Raw genomic sequence first — 14,592 nt, 5'->3', positions numbered from 1 at the left:
AGATATGGTTGCATACATTGCATGCCAAAACAATGGTCCAGTTGTTTTATCAACGCCACTTATTGTATATAATGTGTCAGAAGAAGTGAGGGATGCAATGAGAAAGGATTATCTTCTGGTTTCCTTTGACTTGGCTTCATTTCTTTACTATTGTGCTTAAATGAAGTTATGTTTATAGTTATATAAATAGTTGCTGTTAGTCTGGCTTTTGTACCATATGTAGTTCACGTTTGCTAGGGTAACAAGCTAGTTGCACATATTGGATGCACAACTACCTAAACCTGAAAATTGAAGATTATGATTGCACAAGGAACTGACAACTATTTTGTCCTTTGGTTGAAGCTATTTTTTGTCTCTGGAAAATCAGATGTTTATTCTCATACCAATTTGTTAGCATCCATCTAAAAAATACATACAATTTTAACATTGAAATGAGATACATGGAAACAGGGAATAAAAGTGGAAAGGAGGGAGAAATGTGTTATGGATTTGGGTCTCTAGTTACAAATACCACTATATTAACATCTAACATTTGTCTGTAAAAATAATATTACATGGAATAGAACCAATACATTAATATAAGCATGCTGGTGTCACAATAATTTGCTCACAGGTGAATATAATGGTTTTTACTTGTTACCAGTTTAATAGCAAACATCCTTAAAACCTTCAGAACTAACTCCGTTTGTACAAGAATTATGAAATCATACTAATATTCTCTTGAATGTCTCAGCTAAACCAGAAAAATACAGTCAGAAAAGCCTTCTAATCAGCCTACACTATTTTCCTTTGAGCGGAGAACCTTTTAGTTAGATAAAACGCAAATCTTACAAGTCTTCAATTTTTTTCTGCAGCACTGACATTGATCCTGCACATGCTATATCAACTGATTACATGTCATTTAAATAAACTATCTAGAAATGGAATAGCATTGGCGAAGAGTTATCACTAGCAGTAGAACATGAGCTTTTTGATGTTTTCACTAAGTTTAGGAAGAGGTGCTGTCTTTGGAGGAGCAGCTCTGGATAGTGTAGATGTACTTCTGAACAAACCTAAGGACTCTGATCTTTGGAGGTAGAGTCTGCCTCTGTAGGCAGCTAAATGGGCGTAGTATGCTGGAGGCACCAAAGAAATTGGCTTGGTGCACCTGACAAAAGTGTAGCACAAGTTGTAAACCAGTTTCTGCAGTTCATCAGAAGTAAACTGGTTTTCATCCCACAAGACATGGTAGTGAGTTGGCCTACTTGTTCCTTTCACACCCCAATGGCTACAAAGGTAGAAATCAAATTCATTTGGATGAGTGATCACTGAATCAACCACAGTCCCTGGAGGAATGTTTTCATATAGAAAATGGTTCTGAGTTGAAGACTGGTAAGTTTCAAGGGGAAACAACCTTGTGTGATGCCTCTTTTGCACAACTGCAAAAGTAATGGAAGGTTTGTAACCTGGAAACCTTGTGCATGCACACCTAATTGACTGAAGTTCGTCTTCCAACACTTTGTAAAACTGAGTTTCACTGACCCCATCTCTGAAGAAAATAATTCTGCTGGGGAGTTTCTCTACCTCCTGATAAAAATCATCGAGCAGTTCCCCCACCATTGCACCAAGATCCTGAATGATTTCTTGTCTGTGTGTTTGAGACCTTATTCTTGAAATGTATTTGTTTGCTGTCGGCCAATTCATGCTACCGACAACAGCAGCAACAGATGGACTGAAATCATCAAGAGGGTGAGGATGTGTCACATCTGCACCCATGAATATCACTGGCTCATCAATATGAAAGAGACGTGGTAACTGTGAAGGCAATGAGTTGTACAAAGCAACCGTGCAACCACCAACTTTGGCGTTAATTTTGAGGGCCAAATTAGCCAGAAATTGTGAACTCAACTTGCTGAGATTGGGGTACAGGCAGCATTGGCTCACAACACCAACACTGGTCTCGGCAATTCGTTTCAAGTCTGCATACCCTTTGTGTTTTCTCTCCATTATGCAAATAAGAAGTTGGAGATTGTTTGAGGCAGTCCTCTGGATCCTCTTGAGCTTAGATTCCAAAAGGGTGACATTGTTAAGAATCTGGCTTGATTCAAACTGGGGACTAATAACTGTGTTCTTGTTGAGAAAAATGCCCAACTGTTCACACCTTTGAGATAACTGGTTTATGAATCTGGGGACACTGGACTTCTGCTCAGGTGTGCCCCCAAAACTAATCAGTGCCCACCTTTCAATAGTAGTTCCTTCGGAGACATGGCCATCAAGAAGGTTCCATTGCCGGTCATGACGCGAAGGAGTCAAGTTTCTCACATGACCTCCATCTCCAAGCTTTAGTTTGGGAGGGAAAAGAATTCTGCCAGTCAACTCTGTCATTTCTCTTGACACTTGGAGCTTGAATTCTTTTTCCTGATCACCACTGCCAAAAAGATTACATATTTAGACATTATAAACCAATACAAAAAACATTATTAATATTTCAAAATAAACAACCAAAGGATCCATAGAAAGTACATAAGAACCATAAATAATATCTATTCAACAAGAAAACATGGTGTACTATATTAACATGTAATTAAACTACCTGGTAGGCCCAACATTTCCTCTCATGACTCCTTCAATAATGGTTTTTCGTTCTCCCGGTCTTTGGCAGCCCATCTTGAGTATTCTTGCCGTTTGATCATCAGTGAGTTTTCCAAGGAACTTCTGGCCTTCACAGATCACACAAAGCTCCATAGGAAGATAACAAGGTTTACTCCTACTAATTTGCAAGCATGGCAATTTTCGGAATTGTATGTCATAGTTATAGTGATCTTTAAAGTAATCGAGCAGCCTCAGATTCTTGCCATCTCTGTCAGAAAACCAAAGGTTTTCGGTAGCCTCCTCAGTTAAGCCACAGACACGGTATCTTTGAACAGTTTCCCTATGGCAAACAAAGACCCTGATGTTCTTCAATGCCTTCTCAACTTCCTTCCTTTCTTCAGCAGTTAATTGAGCTGTCTTCCTTTGAGAAAGGTCTCGAAGGAACTCAAGACGTTTCTGCAGGTATGAAATGACTCCTATGCTCTCATGGAAAGCAGTTACCGAGAAATCCACATTGAGAGCCAGTCCTTGTTGTGTTGGTCTGAGACTCTGAAAGAAGCCTCTCAATCCAACAGCTCCTCCACCGATGTCTTTGCTTCTTCCCATTGAACTCGAATAGAATGACCTTCCAACAGGAATGCATTTCTCAGTAGGGCTCTCCCTAAGAACTACATCCAAAGCATGCAGATAATCCTGTGGAAGTGGAATCCAGTCATCACCCTCTTTGCTCAAGTAGTTATTCAACTCCTTCCCATTGATTTTCGAGACCAACTTGATATTTATTCTGAAAAGTTTAAGTTTTTGATGCTTCTCTTTCAAGTCAGGGATTTCTCCGTAAGGTGATGGAAGCTTGGAAGTGGGGACTGGAAGGCTTATGTAGAATTCTAGCTTATCATTTTGGAACTGAACTGGACTGTAAAGATTCTTTCTGCCATCATATGCCGGAGTAGCACCTGAGAGGACAGGAGAATTGTTATTTACCAATTTGTGCTTGATTGCTCTGGCAATATCCTTGGAGGGATTGGGTGAGATTTCAACATTGTAATGATATATCTTCTGTGATGGATCAAATTGTACCAAAAAGTGGTTGGCAAGAAGAGATATGACAGTGCCTTCTCTGCCACCGGAGTCTGGCCTCCTTGCAACAATCACTGACTGTGTCTTCCTTTCTGGAATTACTTTCTTCCCATCATCTCCTTTCAGGGATGCCTTTGATTGCTGCTCAACTTCCTTTCGTGCTGAGTCAGTGTAACAAACAACATGGTTCATCATTTTCTTTTCAATTTATGCACTGAATGAGTATCAAAAATTACACACCAGAGTGTGAACATGGAAACAACGTCCTTCTTCTCCCATTTCCCATCAAGCCAAGGTGTGTAGGAAATGTGAAGGATTTTTAAAAAAAGGAGAAAGCCACAATATGTTTGGTTTGACGAGGGTTCTATGGAATTTCTAACCGGGCGGCTCTGGAAAAAGTTGTGGAATGTTCACAAGGTATGGTATGTTTTGAGAAGGCGGAAAGCATGATTGATAGTTTGGATGAGGAAAAAAGATGAAAATCAATGGAAATCTATATGAGATTTGGATTGAAGAAGAGTCATGTGACAGTGAATGAGGAAGAAAGGCATGAAGGGAGAAAAGGAGAATGGCAAGGGGGGGATGAGGGAGGGAAAAAGGTTTTAATGAGTGGTCAAGTCAACAAGGTTGTACAGGTTGTACAGGTGTATCTTACGTGAGTGATTCAGAATGACAGTTTTAATGAAGAGTGGAGTGCTCTTACTTTTGGGCCCAACAATAAAATCATCTGGGCAGTCATTATGCTCCACCACTGCAATCTCATCAAAATATTTTCTATAATGAATTCTAAAATCTCAAATCTAAACTTTTGCATTTTAAAATATATTTTTATTTTATATTTTAGAATGTATATTCTAAAATACATTTTTTTTATTCTGAAAGATATTATCTAAATTATAAAAATTATTGATAACATATGTGTTGTTTGCTTTATTCCTTCTCTTTATATACTGCTCCTTTCGCTTGTATTTGCACTTTTCTCAGTTCAATGAAAAACTATTATTTCCTTTTGTCTCTCTCTTTCTTACTGAGTAGAAACTCTATGATGGTATCAGATGTTCTTTCTGCTGCTGCACATTGATTTTTTCTTCTTCTTGTTTTTTTTTTCCTTTCATGGCTTCTCAAGACCCCACACCTTCGTACCTTTACCTCCACCCCAATGAAAACCCTGCCATATCCCTCGTCTCACCGGTTCTAAATGCCACCAACTATCATTCCTGGAGCCGATCATTCATCACGGCTCTCTCTGCTAAAGACAAGGTTGAATTCATTCTTGGATCAGCCGTCCGGCCCTCCAAGACTGATGCTTCTTTTCCAGCCTGGTTCCGTTGCAACAGTATGGTTGTTTCTTGGCTTCTGCATTCGGTCTCTCCGTCCATTCGTGAAAGTATCATATGGATGGATCTTGCCATCGACATTTGGAATGATCTGAAACACCGCTTTGCCCAAGGCGATCTTGCCAGAATCTCCACCCTCAAAATGGAAGCCTCCACTTTATCCCAAGGCGAACTCTCCGTCACTGACTTCTTCACAAAACTCCGGGTTATTTGGGATGAACTCGACAGCTTCCGCCCGGACCCTGTCTGTATCTGTAAGCCAAAGTGTTCTTGCACTGTTTCTGCTATCATTTCTCAACGTAAAAATGAAGACCGTGCCATGCAACTCCTACGAGGTTTGAATGATCATTATAGCAACATACAATCTCATATCCTTCTTCTTGATCCTATTCCTCCTATTTCAAAAATTTTTTCCCTTGTTCTTCAACAAGAACGCCAAATAATGCATGAACACATTACTGCCACTATCAACACTTCTTCAACGTCTGCACCCACCCCCATTACTTGCAATTATTGCAACAAAACTGGTCACCAAGAAAATACCTGTTTCAAAAAATATGGCTTCCCCAACCAAGAACACAAATCGTTTAAAACCAACACTACCAATCCTCGCAAGATCTGCACTTATTGCCACAAAAATGGTCATACCATAGACGTATGTTTCAAGAAACACGGTTATCCACCCGGTCAAAAATTCTCCCTCAAACCCAGTCAGGTTCACAATACCATTTCATCCACTGATGCTGACACTCAATTGAAAAGCATGGGTCAAGAGTGCTCCTCTCCTGAAACCGTCCAACTTACTCCCCAACAATACCAAATTCTTGCTACGTTGTTTAAACAGTCCACCTCCAATGCGCACATCAACCAAGTTGGCACTGTTTCTACACACAATACTCTAGGTAATATTGTTTCAATTTTCCAAATGCAATCTTGTAATATCTGGCTTCTCGACTCTGGTGCTACTGATCACGTTTGTATATCTTTAAAATTTTTTACTGCTTATCAAAAGATTAAACCTATTCCTATATGCTTACCTAATGGCAAAATCATACATGCCCATTATAAGGGAACAATTCAACTTAATAGTAAACTTTCTCTATCTAATGTGCTATATGTCCCTGATTTTTCGTTCAACCTTATCTCGGTCTCACAACTCATAGCTAACCATAAATGTCAACTAATCTTTTCTCCTTCTGGTTGCATTATACAGGACATACAGACACAAGAGAATATTGGTCTGATTAAACATCACCATGGCTTATATTTCTTTGATTACTCTACATGTAACACTGACAATAACTTTTCTCCTGTTATCTGTTCTGTTCAACATCCCAATCTATGGCACGCTCGCCTTGGACATCTCTCACATACTCGGTTACAGCTTTTACAAAACAAACATGCTTACATAAATACTAATGATAATCAGAGTACTCTATGAATTATATTCTAAATTTTTTGTAATTGCAGAAATCCTATAAGAAAATAGCTAATAACAAGTTAGTAAGCTAAGTGAAGCTACTAGTAAGAGAAATGAAGAAACCGCACAAAAATATGGACAAAACATCGTTTGCAGAGGAGATAAAAAGTGTACAAAACCAGATAGAAAATGCAAAGGATGAACAGTAATAATTAATTAAATATGTTAAATTTAGTAATAATTAATTAAATATTAAATTATCTATAAAGCACAATTTAATTATATATATAGATACCTTGTTCTTATCTTATTTTTTTAATTTAATCTATCTCTGTGTCGGTATCCTGTCCTTTTCCATAATGGATGATTTTAGATATAATTAGTTTTTGTTAGTCAAGTTATAATCATGTTTCATTTAATTTGAGGTTCTCTTGGTTAAACATGTTACGGTTTTCATTTTCTGTATAGATTTAGATTAGTCATTGTATTCATGCTTGTGCAGTGTTTTAAATGATTTAGATGAAACAATATGAGGTAAATTAGATCTTAAACTCATTTTTGTATGATGATACATAATTAATTCCATTGTTACGAAATCACTTAATATGAAAATTTTTGGTAATTTATTCTATTAGTTCATTGCATTTCAGTTAGTCTCTCAGTCTAACATCTTAGTCAAACATATTGTGATTTTCGTGTTCTGTATATATTTAGATTAGTCATTAGGCTTGGATTCATGTATGTGCAATGGTTTAAATGATCTTGATGAAGTAATTTGAGGCAAATTAAATCTTAAACTCATTTTCGTATGAAGATGCATCATTTATGTTATGTTAATTAATTAATTTTATTGTTTTGAAAATACTTAAAAAGGAAAATTTCAATAATTTTAATTAATTGAAAACACGATATAATCAATTAAAAAAGGCATGCATTCAAATTTCTTTCTATTTTAATCAATTAAAATTGTCAGTGATTGTGTTTTCCATTTTTTTTTCTGCCTTGTTTTTGTTCAACCCTGTTTTAGAAATAAAAATTCAAATCATATCAAATGAAAACATCTCTAAAGATAAGAAAAATTATCCTCAATCATCATACAATCTGGAGTAGTCAAACTATCTACAAACCTTAACAATCTCATAGTTATAGCCAAAGAGCAATTTTAATTTATATTTATGGAAATAATATAAATTTAAACTTAAAAAATATTCATTTATTTATTTTCAGAGATTGTGTCCAAAAAGCCTTTTAAAAAAACCATGTCAAATGCAGAAGATTTCTTTCAACCTTTTGAGAATTATTCTTAACTAAACAACCAAGAGAAACAAACTGGTTTACACATACAAGACGTGACAATTCAACTTCAACCAAATTTACAACAGAAAAAATTAAGATAACAACCAATAGAAAGTTATTGATTAAGCAAGAATAAGATAAAAAAAATCTAAACAATTTATATTATTCAGCTCAAATAAGCACCAACTTCAGTGTCACTTACTCTAAATGTGGCAATCAAGCAATAAGCATTCTCTTTGGCTATGACATATTTTGTTTAGAACAAATATATACAAACAATGGTATAGGTAAGTTTTAGGCTCTTCATCTATGACAGTGGTAAAAATTGGCCACTCCTTTGGAATTCAAGACTTCTCTATTTGCACAAACAAGAATATACAAACACCTTTTGATTATGAAATGTGAATATTTTTCATCGTATAGTGGAGAGAACCACCACAACAGTACTAATATTGAACCCTTGTGCCTTAGCATTAAGCCTGAGGTATAAGGGGAGTGCGAAGGTCGTCATAGTTTGGTAAGTATTGGAGTGGAAGCAATGCAGGATCTTTGTAAGCATTCACCAAATTCTCATAAAACTGTGTCATTGTAGCACCATTTTGGTCTTGCCTATCCTTCTTTATTAAGCTCTGCAAACATAAACCAAAATCAGAATCAGAATGACAATGGATGAACCATGCAATAACCCTCTATTGTTTCAGAAATTATAAGGGTTGGATGGATAGTGGAGAAATGTACCTCTGCAGAATATGCAACAAATATGGGAAGAAATCGTTTTCGGCAGTACTCGTTGAAAAGAAGTGTGAGGATTGGTAGAGGCATTGTCAGAGTTGAGGCCATAGAAAGCTTTTTCAATGCAAAGATTCCCACTGCAATAATTTGCATGAGTACCAGAGAAAATATCATTGAATTGTGTATAATGGGCCAAAATTTCCCAGCTGTATCGTACTTTGGTGCATATACATTTATGAACTGCATAATATAATGGAAGAGCATCAGACTGAGTTATATCAGAAATTTCTCACTATTTCATGAATAAAATTAACATTGGCAAAACTTCTACAGAATTATAAAGGCTATATAACCAAACTTCACCGATCCTATAGTTTTCTCGATTATTTGGCAAGAATCTGGGAAACCAAACCGCTGCTCAACTATTAGCAATGTATCAATAAATACTATGCAGAACTTTCTTAATTGGAAAATCAGCTTAATTTCTTCTTAATAAAACCATTTATCAACTACTATGATCTCAACACTTTCAAGTATCTACTTAGTTCCATTGTTTTACAGAAAAATATTTCTCAGCAACATCGACCTTCCTAAGTTCAGAACTCCTCCCGAACAAATTTTCAATAATGGACAAAATTAACCAACATCAGATTTACTTTCATAGACACAAATCAATGATCTCAAAGATGCCTCCTCATCTAAAAGCCTTTTGCATTAGAAGTATGATTAACGTTATCATTTTACTTGGTGCTAAATTTACTTACTTTATATACCTAGATATGGCATAAATATCAATGTCCTTACGTATCCACGTAAAAAATCCATTGGTATCTTCGGATAAATCGGTTGCAATATTATATTACCTGTACCCGCGTATATCTATTATCCAAAAAAATTTAAGATTATAATTTAATTTATATTTTATTATTAAAATTTAAATAAATTTATATTTTATTAGACTAAATTTAATTAAAATTAAATTTTAATTTATATTTAATTAAATTTAATTTATATATTTTTTTAGTAATTTTATTTAGATTTTATTCTAAAAATTTATAAAATATATTTTTTAAAATATACTCATATATTATATTTTTTTTAATTTTATTTTAAAAATTTATAAAATATCTTTATTTAAATATATGCGAGTATTCATGGTTTTAAAATATTCACGAATATTTTTAAACAGGTATCCCAAGAGTTATCTAAACGGTTAACGGATATATTTTTTTTATTACAGGATTGGATAACGAGTAGAGTCTATATGTGTCCGACGACCCGTTGTCATACTTAACTTTTAGCAACTTTGGTACCACAAACAGAAGATAATTATAATTATGAAAAATTAGAAATGTTTGTAAATAAAATAGTCTTCTAACATATATCAGAAAAAAAACATCGAAAGAAATGCTAACCTGGTTTCGATAGATGATGTATGCAAGACAAAAGTAGGCCAAGAGGAATGGCAAAATTAATGGAGCAAGGAAAAAATATGTAATACCAAGAAGTCCAAAAAAGAGGACCCTCGGAATATCCTTGTGGTATGGAATAGATGGAACTTCAAATTCATCGTCGTCTGGACTTGTGAAAAGCCTTGTTATCCGACACAAAAGAAAAGGAATTACACGGAACAGTTCTGAAGACACACTTGTCCATCCTTGGGTGACAACATAGGTAATAAAAAATGATGCCTACAGTCAAACCAAAATCAACCACATCAGAAATATAGAAATAACTTTGTTATATTATTGTAACTTTGTTGCTTAGATCAAAGTGATAGATAGTATAAACAGTTTTGTTCTTAATCAGTTTTGGGAGGACAATTTTGCACATGTGTTAGCCATTAAATACTTTTATTTTAACCTGTGCTGGAACTGCAACTGCCAGCTTCCCAGGAATGTTCTTAGGATCAAGGATGGCTTGCAGCATGGATAGAATTGAGCCAGAAAATACAGATGCAAAAAAGACATTCCATACTGTGAACCACAGCACTTTTCTAGATGCACTCATTTCTATATCACTGTGTGAGATGTATCCTTGAATGGAGGAAAGGAATTTCATGGCCGGAGGCACCACTTTCAGAAACAACTGAAGAATAAGACTGGGGAGGTATCCTGTCACTATTTGACTGAAAAATTTTCTGAAAGCAGATTCACAAAAGCTTCAGTAACTTTTTGCATTAGGAAATAAAACATCAAATGACAAAACAAAAGTTATCATGTTAATAAACGAAAGTAACTTACATGGAGAGAAGACTTGTCAAGAAGGGAAACAAAATTTCCAATTCATTAAGGTTGGTAAGTCCCTGTACGAATACTACAGGTAAAAGGAATGAAATAGTGAAAAGAGTACACACAACTACAACCACCAACTTAGAAATCCATCGACGCATGAATGATTCAGAGAAGAAAGGCCAATACACATCACGAGGTTCTGGAGCAAATTCTGTAATCCACTGGGTGGGATTCACTGATTGCTTTATATGAAATGCAGTTGCAGCACCCAAACGAGACCTGAAGAACACAAAGGCAGCTCGAGCCTCCTTCAATATTCAACAACAACAGATATTAGTGGATGTAGCATGCACTTTTACACAAGAAAATTTTAAATAGTTAGATTTAAAACATTAAGAGATTACTTTTAAATGAGTCCAGATTCTCTGTTCAGTTTTTAGTGATGACCCTCTACTGAGTCTTTCAAATACACTGATGTCAGTACATCAAAATCAGTATATTTTCAAGGCTCAGTCGAGGTTCAGCACCAAAAGCTCAACAGATCCTTTTAAATTGTTTCTTTTGGAAAAAAGATTGAAAGATTACCACATACTTCTCCTGCCAATGAAGCCTCTGATTGCTTCAATCTGACACTCTCCTCAATGTCCTCTAATTTCTTTTGATATTCCTCTATAACATTGGTTTTCTGCCCAAAAATTCCAGAAATACCACGATTCATACGCTTCTGCCGACTGGGATCTGATCGTAATTGAGTAACTCTTTTGTACAATTTTTTGGCCTCACTCTTGATTAAAGCAGTGGAAAGATAGAGATATCAGTTGTATAAATCACAAAAGTGAAAACACAAATAAATAGAATACCAAAACACCTAATCTGATCAACAACATAGAAGCCATGTTCTAATTATATGTTCTAACTGTCTAAATATATTACTTTGTATTGCTTTTGTTCTTCCAAGTAACTATCCTTCCTTCTATCATAACTAATTAACTGTTCTAAACATTCAAACTAGATACTTTGATTTCTTTTATTCTTCCAAGCAATCCTAAATTGTTTCTATCATCCTTTTGTGATTCACTCATAGCTCTAATTTGATTTCTTTGTCAACTATAAGGGAAGGATACACATACATCTTAATGCTTAATGCACACCTTTAAAAGACTAAAAAAGAAGTTTCCAACAAAAAATAAAATATAGAGGTGAAAATCAATTAACAAGAAAGGAAACTAAAATCAAACATGATTCTTACCACGAGGCTATGGATTTTACCCGTTCGAGGAACAACCACATGCGACAGATATGTAGAAGGATAAAGCTCACTAAAGAATCTCTCAACACTGAAACTGATGCTGCTAGAAGAGGAAGTGGGAATGCTGTGAACTAAAATGGTGAAGTGATGAGGCTGAGGTTCGGAAGAATAAAAGTAAGAAATTCTTTTAGACGATATGTATTTATATTCCTGACAACAGAAAGACAGATATATTGTCATGTGTGAGTTGTATCTACTTGTACACTTCAATTAATGAAGAAAATTAAAAAGAAAGAAAAAGCCTTGTATTAAGTATGAAGCACAATGCATAAAACTATTCAGATTGCTTAAGCAGTTACAAAATATTGCCAAAAGCTAAGAGTTTGTGTTCTTACAAAAAAGAGTAGCATGCAAATGAAGCCACTGACAATATATACAGCACTGAAGTGGACCCACAGCCTGAAACAAAATCATAAAGAATAACATTCTGATACAGTTCAATCCATAATGAATCGGTAACAATACACCAATGTTGGAAAAAAAGCACTCCCAAGTCTTAGGTAAAGCTCTCTAAAGCAAGCTAATTGGAAAAACAAAAATTCTTGAGTTAGTATTCACCAATGAGAGCCACTGTTTACATTTGATATGGTGAACACATCCAAGGAGTTGCTGACAAAGTCCACAACATCAATATCTTTTAGCTGATTTCCCCAACAATTAACTGGAAGAATCACTAGCATCCCAATCATCCCAGCAAAGGTAAACATTTTCAAACTGCACACAAGAAACATGAGAAGTCAGTTCACAATTTAAGAGGTTTTATTCAGATGCTTCTGTTGCTTTGCTTTGGAAGAGTTGAAATATGGAAAGGGGTGACACACAAGTTTACTAATCATGAAGGTGAATGTACCTGAAGGTTATCATGCGCATAAACACAACACCATCTAACCCTGATAATGATAACAGTTCCTCCTCAGAAAGCCTCCATGCTTTTGCAACCCAACCTGCAGAAGGAATCAGTCTTTCTAAGTTGAAACGACTCCTCCTCTTCGATATTCCTTCATCCAGCAAGCGTGGCACATAAACTTCATAATTGCTTGGTTGTTTCCTCAATATAGAATACAGTGTGAAGAACAGCACACACAAAGCCGTGTTGATGCCAACAGATGTCAACAGTGCAGACACGATCATGTTTCCAAGGAAATCTCAGAAATCAAGAAAATGGTGTATAAGCTACTGCAAGAAACACAAACAACGGAAACAAATAATCAAATCTTTTTTCAGATTTGAAGCAAGCTTTGTAAATAAATTGCTTGAGGTTAAAATACCCTTTTGGCTCATCTTATTCTTAGTTTCGGTTTGGCCTTCTAAGTTTAAAGATAAATCACTTCATTTCTTCAATAATCTCTGTTAAGCCAAGTTGATTATTTCACTAGTTTACCACGCTATCTTAGTAAACTTGGCAATAAACAACGAAAATTTTATACATCATATGAGGTTTGCTACACCAGTCAAAGTTAACAGGGTTATGCAACAAACTATAGGAAGAAACAATTTCACTGGATTATTTGATTATGCTGTAAGACTCATACTAATTGTCAAAAGAGGAAAATGAAATCAAAACAAAGAAACTGCTCATACTCTTGAAATAGATGTTGAGAAGCCTGAAATGAAAAACCCAGATTCAGAAACTCCCAAAGTATGAGACTTTATCACTGTATGATTGGTGCAGTCTCTGAACACCAAAAGTTGAACCTACCCAAATGGCTATATTGGAGTGTTGGAAGGAATAGCTGATATTATGTTGCAAGTTTTGCTGCGTTGACTAGAATTACAGAGTGAGAAGAACCAAGAGTTGAGAACAGAAAAAGTGTGGGAAGAGAACAAAGATTACTCAAACGTCGTCGTAGGGAATACGCGTCAAAATAGTACGTGTGTCAGAAGAACTTTGGAACATGAACCAGTTATGCCAACTACCAAATTAGGAAGAGAATTACATCTTCTTTTATCGTTGTGCAACTACTTTCACTGATAGTTTATTTACCTTAACTCCACCAAACATCTCCTGAAGATTCTTTTCCTTAATTTTTCCAAGCTTTAAACTTCAAAACTAGACTCTTCTTATTCAAAGGAAAAGATGAAATCTGACAAAAGATATACGTGTATTATTTGAAGCAAATTAAAACTACATTTGAGAAATGAATACACCAGAAATTGTTTATTTAAAAATAATTTTTAGAAAGAAAAGTCAAGTCAGTACTCAATTATTAGCCACTAATTAAACATGTTCATATATCACTTTCAACTTAGCATTATAAAACATTAAATTATACAAGAATTTAAATTATAACATTGTACAAAATTTAGATTACAAGTAATATTCTAATTATTTTTAATTATAGTCAAATCTCACTTTAACTAGTCGTGTATGAAAGCGATGGAGAGGTTTTCAATTTCCAGTTGGAAAATTTATGTGATTAATTGATTTTACATTTACGAATTCATATTTTATTTTGGAGGTAGTTGAAAGGATGTTATTATAATTATGGTAGAACAGTCAACCGATGGCTTCCAATTTTCACTCATGGACTGTTTGTTTAAATAGTTTACGAAAAACGTGTCATTCTCATAATTTCTGAGATTATGTGAAATCAATTTTTTTGAAGATGTTTTGTA

At 35.0% G+C, this 14,592-nt stretch overlaps 2 protein-coding genes across 4 annotated transcripts; both read right to left on the bottom strand.

Annotated features, from left to right (window-relative positions):
• Positions 1-614: 614 nt before the first annotated feature.
• Positions 615-4,244, bottom strand: LOC148202896 (protein argonaute 7-like). Its single transcript, XM_088108170.1, has 2 exons — positions 2,573-4,244; positions 615-2,407 (listed from the first exon to the last, which is right to left on the bottom strand). Exons 1-2 carry the CDS (start codon positions 3,841-3,843, stop codon positions 949-951), a joined length of 2,730 nt encoding a protein of 909 aa, XP_087964296.1. The 5' UTR covers positions 3,844-4,244; the 3' UTR covers positions 615-948.
• A 3,595-nt stretch (positions 4,245-7,839) lies between these two features.
• Positions 7,840-13,960, bottom strand: LOC148202895 (hyperosmolality-gated Ca2+ permeable channel 2.4-like). Of its 3 annotated transcripts, none has more exons than XM_088111017.1 (11): positions 13,676-13,960; positions 12,827-13,152; positions 12,535-12,690; positions 12,312-12,375; positions 11,917-12,126; positions 11,260-11,451; positions 10,677-10,975; positions 10,297-10,573; positions 9,849-10,124; positions 8,440-8,673; positions 7,840-8,330 (listed from the first exon to the last, which is right to left on the bottom strand). In XM_088111017.1, the coding sequence occupies exons 2-11, from the start codon at positions 13,105-13,107 to the stop codon at positions 8,175-8,177; spliced, it is 2,145 nt and encodes a 714-aa protein (XP_087967143.1). In that variant the 5' UTR covers positions 13,108-13,152; positions 13,676-13,960; the 3' UTR covers positions 7,840-8,174. The 3 variants fall into 3 exon arrangements, with proteins under 3 accessions (XP_087967143.1, XP_087967142.1, XP_087967144.1); XM_088111016.1 differs by having other exon boundaries at positions 13,558-13,959; XM_088111018.1 differs by lacking the exon at positions 13,676-13,960 and having other exon boundaries at positions 12,555-12,690; positions 12,827-12,964.
• Positions 13,961-14,592: the final 632 nt, after the last annotated feature.

The sequence above is a fragment of the Vigna umbellata genome, chromosome 3 (genome assembly GCF_029865625.1).
Source record: "Vigna umbellata cultivar VRB3 chromosome 3, Vumbellata_1.0, whole genome shotgun sequence".
NCBI lineage: Eukaryota > Viridiplantae > Streptophyta > Magnoliopsida > Fabales > Fabaceae > Vigna > Vigna umbellata.
The sequence above is the reverse complement of the archived record's forward strand: the minus strand, read 5'-3'. Positions and strand labels throughout refer to the sequence as shown.

Bases quoted from the DNA above. Each gene is read 5' to 3' on its own strand.
- LOC148202895 (XM_088111017.1), bottom strand. From the start codon at position 13,107: ATGATCGTGTCTGCACTGTTGACATCTGTTGGCATCAACACGGCTTTG. The intron at 12,376-12,534 runs GTGAATACTAAC...ATTTTGTTTCAG, and splicing joins GTAAACAGTGGCTCTCATTG to GCTGTGGGTCCACTTCAGTG. The intron at 8,331-8,439 runs GTACATTTCTCC...TTATGTTTGCAG, and splicing joins TTGTTGCATATTCTGCAGAG to AGCTTAATAAAGAAGGATAG.
- LOC148202896 (XM_088108170.1), bottom strand. From the start codon at position 3,843: ATGATGAACCATGTTGTTTGTTACACTGACTCAGCACGAAAGGAAGTT. The intron at 2,408-2,572 runs GTAGTTTAATTA...TCTTTTTGGCAG, and splicing joins GGAAATGTTGGGCCTACCAG to TGGTGATCAGGAAAAAGAAT.